We start from the raw sequence: 7,311 nt of genomic DNA, 5'->3' as shown, positions 1-7,311 counted from the left end.
TGCTGCATACGTGAACTCCATAGCCAACATGTCTGGGAGCAAACACTGGAAGCCGAGCCCACCAGAAGTGATACAGCAGATCAGTCAGGCATTGCTTCATGATTTGCTTTTCTCGGGTGCCAGCCCAAAGGAGGTAAATTTTATGTGCCAGCTACATGCCAGTTCCTTTTGTGTGTGTATAAAGTTGTTGTGAGTTGGGTATAAGAAAGCTTTTATTTGAGAAAAAGCCAACAATAGATTCCAGGAATGTTATGCACTCTTGTTTATTTCTCAAGTTATTTTCACCCTCAGACACAGACTGAGAATAATCCCTTTCTCTTTAGGTTTGGAAAAAGCCTCCTCCAAAGGTTCGCTTCTCTTATGATGACTTCGAGAGATGGTGTCTTGGTCATTCTATCTTCACGTCCCTAGAATTAGAGGCTCTTAAAGGCTGCTTTCCATTTAGTCCTCTTGATTACAGAGGTTTATTGCCAGAGGTCCAGACTACTCCAAAGGTATGGCCTTTGCCTTAAAAGTATTTTGTTTAGTATTCTGTTTGTGCTTCATTGATATTTTAGTTTCTCTTTGGACTGGAGATGTATACATAGGGCTTGTGTTAATTGGATATCAGTTTTGATATTATTTCTGAAAGTACTGTATATATCAATCTTTTTGGACTTTAACCAGCATAGTAATTTAGAAACTTGTATTATTGGTTATTCCATCCATAGTTTCATTGATAGAGCCACAAGAGAAATCTAAATATATCCTTTTCCATTTTAATAGAGGTTTCCCACCATGTTGAGTGCTGCTCAAGTCATGCTCCTCAACAGTGCCTTGCCATCCACACTTCAGACAGACTGGAGGTTCCTCTTCTCCACTGCAGTTCATGGCTGGAGCTTCAGTATCTTCATGAAGCAGGTCTTTGGCATGCATATGACCTTCAGTTTCTTATTTTTTCCCTGTTCTGATATTGTTGTTAATGTTTACATTGCTTGGTTTACTGCAGAAAATGCAAATATTCTTTTCAATGACTTGATATGGAAAAAGACCAGGTTAATAAATCTTATTCCTGTTCAATCTTCCTTAGATTGTTGGAAAGGGTCCAAGTGTCATTGTGATTGAGGATCAGTCCGGTAACAAGTTCGGAGGCTTTGCATCTACGTCCTGGGAAGTCCGTCCTCAGTTCCAGGGTCAGTAACTCCTTTTTATTGTGTGTATAGTAACATCAAGAATATAGCTTAGTATCAGCTGTTTATATAAAAGTAAGATCATGATTAAAGATGATTAAGTAGGAGCTTATTGTACTGCAGTACATTGTAAAGTGACACAAACTTTCTTATTCAGGTACTGCAGAGTGTTTCCTGTTTACTCTGGTGCCCCAGACAGGCATATTTCGTTCCACAGGCTTTAATGGAAATTATATGTACCTCAACTATCTGGAGAAAAATACCATGCCTAATGGACTGGTAAGATAATTGTGATAGTTGATGCTATTTATGTATATATGTTATTCTATTTGTTAAAGGGTTATTAGGAGTCTCTAGTATTTGTATTTACATTAGGAACTTGTATGATAATGTTTTTGTATGTTATTTAAAGTCCTACACCATATATTATAGGACATTATCTATAAAGTTCTTAGTCAAGTTTACTATTAACATTTCCCTGGCTTGATCATGGGCCTATTTTTCTGTTTACAGGGCATGGGTGGCAGAGAAGAGTTGTTTGGATTCTGGCTTGATTATGACTTCGGCAAGGGAACTGTGGCTCCCACCTGTACCACTTTCCGTAGCCCTCCCCTCTCCCCCCACCAAGAGCTAGAAATTCAAGGGATCGAAGTGTGGGCTGTTGGTCCAGAGGAGGAAGATTCGGATGAAGTGAGTAGTTGGGAGTGGTAATCCAAAGTCTGCAGGAAAATGATGTTTCACTGTACTATTATTATGTGAAATTTCTCTGTACATAGATGGCTCTGCCAATGCTTAACCACAAAGGAGTTAGTAGACCTTGTGATGCCACCCAATTTCACCTTTCCCTGAGTTTGTGTTAAGGATACTTTTTTTGCTTATGCTACCAATATCGATGTTACAGTATGATTATTATAGGGTTATTTCCATTACAAACAACAATATAAGATATGCATAAATATTTTAGAGAATCAAGGAAAAGGGTAAACAGGTGAGACAGGTGGTACTCGTAACTGACTTATTATTGGTGACTTGGAACTTGTAGAGCCATCTATGTGTAAAAACAAAAAAATTATTTAAACTCACAGTGGGCATGGCATGGATGTCCATGCCAGCCCCAGTGGTTGTGGGTCAAGTTCCATAGAAGTGCATTTCACCTATAATTCTGAGATGCTAAGAATGTATATTTTGTTAATTCATGGAAAATATCACTGTGCCCCCTCAAAATTTAATTATTTCATGTGAAATAACACCATAAAAATGTTTATATATAAGCATAGATATATAGATATAGGTATATATGGATATATAGATATACATAGGTGGATTTATACAGCTATATATTAATACATATATTTCTTAGGCATGATTGAAAGTTATTTTGATATCATTTGTAAATTGTTTTTTTTTTCTTTCTCTCAAACCCAAGTGCATCACAATTAACAAAAACCATATAACCTCACACCACAATTCTTTTCCCAAACCACAGGAGGGAACTCGGCAAAGGAGTGCACTGGACAAGAACCCAGATGCACAGGCTCTTCTGGACATGATTGGCAAGACTCGAGTCAGTGAAGGATTGCGAGAAGCTGAAGAGAGTGACTAAGACCTTTCCCTTGGCCAGAGGCATTTAGAACAGGTGTTGACTAGGTACAAATAGCTTGAATGTCACAGTACTAAGGATAGATGTTTATCTAGTAGATATATTTTGTTGTGTAGGAAGTAGTGGAATTTGTGTTCGCATTTTTTGCAGTAGGCAGTCTTGGAGAAATAAGACTGATGGTAGCTTAATGTTTTGTTCATACTGTCCAGTAAAAACCTGACTGTGCAAGGGAAGAAAGCTGTAGAACTCTTTAAGATCTTGAAGAACTTGTTGATTTTTTCCTCATCACTCTGGTGTTTCATTTCAGAGGAAAGGTGTTCTTCGGGATCATTACAGCACCGTTATTTGTAATCATTTGTTTTAAAAGTTGATGCCACAAAATTTTGTATGTGATGTGTGTAATGCTGTTTGTGTGCCATGTGATGTGTAGAAAGGTATATTTGTAGGAACTTTGATAGAAGGGAGAATAGTAGAAAGCAATCATTTTTTATTATTGATTTGTTAATTTTTTACATTTTTTTAAAGCTGACATCTTGAAATTAATTACTGGACCATGGACTTCCATGTGTAGGCTAATGAAAGTTAACTGCAGAATCTGTAGACTAGAGGAACGGAAAACTCCTGCTTTATTAGATGGTGAGATCGTGTGATTTTTTTCCGTAAGTGTAAACAAAATGTTTGATATATACATTAGAGATGCACATTCCAACATGGCCTGATAATCTGCCTTTGAACAATATTCTGCATTTCCTAACACAGAAGATGGTACAGGTGATATGATTACTGCCTTTATGTAACCTGTAGACTATGATGGTTGTTTTCTCACGATGTGCAGTGTACAGTCCTTGCCACTTTTTGAGTCTTGTGAAATGCCAACAAATATGCATATATATCAGATGAATGGAAGTCTTTAGCTACATGCCATTACAATGTTTTCACTTGGCTTTATAGGATTACAGAGTAAAAGTTAACAGAACTCTGAAACCTGCTGAGACATGGCTGTGTTGTGTTGACAGTTATGGATATTTGCCTTATGTCCCTATATCCAACATAACGTTCTTGTGTTTTATTTTGCTATATTAAACATAATATATGTCCACTTATCCTTGCCTATATACATATTTCGAGAATTTGTTAGACTTTTTCATATTTTTATGATCCTATTTTTCTCATATTGCCTACTTCATAAGTTTGATATTTACTATTTATATATAAGAAATCATGAGAGAATTGAACAGCCCTTGCAGTTTACAGGTTTTGTAGGTATATTTTAAAAACTTGTCAGTACTAATGTAATTGTGAGGTATAACAGTGTACAGACTTAATATCACTGAAGTGTACAGAATTGATATCAGCATAGTGTACAGAACTGATATTGTTGAAGAGCATAAAACCATGCTTGAGTTCTCATAATTCACCCTGTTTGATATTGCAAATTCTGTTGAACTTCTCTTGTGTACATGCCCTTTAGGTGCTAAGACACAGGGTAATTGACAGCAGTGCATTTTCTTCTTTGGGAAAAAAATGGTATCATAATAGGTACTTAATACAGCAACCTGGGGCCACCTGAAACTAAATAGGCTATACTTTTAAAAGATACAAATTTTGCCTTTGCCATTGTGTTTCAAAGTGATCAGCTGTTCTTCCAAGATATTTTGATGGGCCAGTGTTATTTTTTTTATGTATTTATTTTGGTCATGAAAATGCATTTGTGGTACAGTTGTGCTGTGAGTGTGAAGCCAAATAGGTTGTGAGTTTAATTTATTTTTGATATTGTAATTACATACAGTTTGAAAAATAATATTCATAGTAATGTTTAGGTGTACTTAGCAGTGCAGTTGATATATATGGATATTTGTTTTGTTGGTTTAATTCTTTGTAATAATACTTATAATTGTAAAGATATAACCTGCCTTGCAGTGTAGTACATTTGAAGGCCCATTCTGTTTTTTCCATTCATTCTTTGCTGTTGCTAAGTGAACTGGTAACTTCTTGCCCATAGCATAACTGCTTTTAGGTGTACATTGTACAAATAAGGAAAAGTTACTATTAAGAGTGCAATAGTTTATATATATTTTCAGAGACTCATTCATACCAGAGTTTGAGAATCATTCTATTTTATTCTCTTCTTATCTTTTTGTAATGTAGATAATCTTTTGACATAAAGTATACTAAATAACAAGAAATCATGAGGGTAATGTTGCAGGTATCTTTCTGCTTCTTGTGTATGATAACTTTCCTGTCTCCTGTGTCTCCAGTTTTCCTATCCTCACAGAGTACATTTACTCATGAGGGGTCTCTTGGTTTATATCTTAACCTCTTCAGTGGAGCTTTATGTCTGGCACCTTCTCAATTTTAAGTCTGAGACTCGGTGGTCTTGACAGTTTAAACATTACCTGCGTTAATGAGTAGATGTATTATATTGCAATAATTACAGAATTTTCAGTAGATTGATTGTTATATTCAGATCAGTTTAAAAACAATCAGTTTAAATCAGCACAAATTGCCCACGAAAAGGCATCTGACCAATTTGGTTTGACTTGTGACAATACAACATCTGGAGTAGAGCAAATGAAATTCCGGTGCACAGATGAAGAAAGTTTAGATTGATATTAATGAACTAATAGGTGTGGTGTTTCAAGCTTGTCTTGAATATTTTGTCTTATTACAGGTATATACAGGTAAACACTGATAAGCTGTGTTCTTTATCAGGTATCAAGTAGCTCTTATGCATGTTATAGGAGAACCTGAAGTATTTGGCTATAATAGTTTTTGTTTATGATAAAGCATAAGGATAGAGTGCTGGTTTAGACTCGGTGGCCGGGTGCAGTAGGAAATAGGCCTTTGTGTTCGTTTCAAAAGCACTTCAAGTAGGAACCTTGTGTCCAGATCTGAAACATTGTAGCTAGCCAGGTATACTGTAAGCACCATTTCTGTTTGCTCTAGACCAAATGCCACGAGGTAGTGGATGTCAAGCTGCATAAACTACCAGTGGAACTAATAAAGATATTAAAAAAAGTCTTTCTCACAATCAAAACAAATGCTGGAAATCTAGTCTGACTTGTAAGGAAGTAAGAGGACCAGAGTAGCCATGTGAAGATTTATTTCTGGTCTGTTGTTAATTATTTTATGTAAAAATTGAATGTAATTCACACATGAATACACTTGTATACACACATCTCCGCACATATCCAAGCACCCATCTGCCACTTGCACACACTAACACACATGCACACGCACACGCACACGTACAAGCACACGCGCATGCACATGCACACGCGCATGCACATGCACACGCGCATGCACATGCACACGCGCATGCACATGCACACGTGCATGCACATGCACACGAGCATGCACATGCACACGAGCATGCACATGCACATGCACATGCACATGCACATGCACATGAGCATGCACATGCGCATGCACATGCACACGCACATGCACACTCACATGCACATGCACACTCACATGCACATGCACATGCACATGCACACTCACATGCACATGCACACTCACATGCACACGCACATGCACATAATCACACACATGCACACATGCACTCTACAGGCACTCTAACACACTTAAACATACAGATACACAACACAATACAGACTTACACGTACACATGCTCATCCTTGTATACATACACAGACGCACACAAACATACACAACACACAGACACACACACTACACACAGCCATTCATACATATACAATATATATAATGTATGCATGTTGATATGTATATGCATATGTTTTGAATGTAAATAGTTTTAATAATTAATAAACAGTTTTGTTTACATTTGTTTTCCTTGTCCCTAAGATTATCAATTATATTAGAATTATCACTTTCAATGTATGGCAATGTACATTTTCCTATGTTTGTTTTTTATGAAGTTATATCAAACAAGTTTATCTACACAATTATTTGAAGGCATAAAGAGAAATGCAAACTTTATACATATATAGAATTGCAAAGGAAGTGAAGAAGGGAGTTTGACTGACCATTAAACACCCTCAAATGCTAATAAACATCTTCAAATACCTTTAAACATCAGTGGCTTTAGGTCTTTCTGGAAGGATACACGGAAAATTATAGGAAAATACGTAATGTGAAGTATATCAACAGTGATATTTCATTTTTATTTTAGAACCAAACCAAATATTTACATTAGCTTTCATAATCATATATTGTTACTATAATCCTATTAAAGGAAGTCATGGTTTTCAGATATTTGTTTTCTTCTTTTTGGCAGGTTGGTGATTGCTTGGCAGAATTATGTTTTTTATTCTTTATGACTCAACCCAGTTAGTTGGGAGTAGCTACAATTAACTCTGAACCTGTAATGTACTTAACCTTCCTTATGACCAAGGATTATTTAACTTACATAGAACTCACTCATGATTGCGGGGTGGAGGAGGCCTGTGGGATGACCTAGGAAGTCATGGCTTGGGCAGATCGATCAAACCTGTCGTATGGAGCTCAAGATAGGCTGAGTTCCCAAACTGGTGGCATGCCATGAGGGATCCTCGTTGG

At 36.6% G+C, this 7,311-nt stretch overlaps 1 protein-coding gene across 2 annotated transcripts in view; it reads left to right on the top strand.

Annotated features, from left to right (window-relative positions):
• LOC113827333 (MTOR-associated protein MEAK7) overlaps positions 1-4,962 on the top strand; it is a 9,943-nt gene extending 4,981 nt beyond the window's left edge. For both annotated transcript variants that reach the window (XM_070116346.1, XM_070116347.1), the window contains exons 4-10: positions 1-133; positions 324-494; positions 766-900; positions 1,070-1,172; positions 1,327-1,448; positions 1,683-1,859; positions 2,656-4,962. The exon at positions 1-133 is cut by the window's left edge and continues 17 nt beyond it. In XM_070116346.1, the coding sequence (XP_069972447.1) occupies positions 1-133; positions 324-494; positions 766-900; positions 1,070-1,172; positions 1,327-1,448; positions 1,683-1,859; positions 2,656-2,772 (958 nt within the window). In that variant the 3' untranslated portion in view covers positions 2,773-4,962. The remainder of the gene's footprint in view (positions 134-323; positions 495-765; positions 901-1,069; positions 1,173-1,326; positions 1,449-1,682; positions 1,860-2,655) is intronic.
• The last annotated feature ends 2,349 nt before the right edge of the window (positions 4,963-7,311 follow it).

This window comes from Penaeus vannamei, chromosome 38 (genome assembly GCF_042767895.1).
Source record: "Penaeus vannamei isolate JL-2024 chromosome 38, ASM4276789v1, whole genome shotgun sequence".
Classification (NCBI taxonomy): Eukaryota; Metazoa; Arthropoda; class Malacostraca; order Decapoda; family Penaeidae; genus Penaeus; species Penaeus vannamei.
Note: the sequence above shows the minus strand (reverse complement) of the source record. Positions and strands in the feature narration are given on the sequence as shown.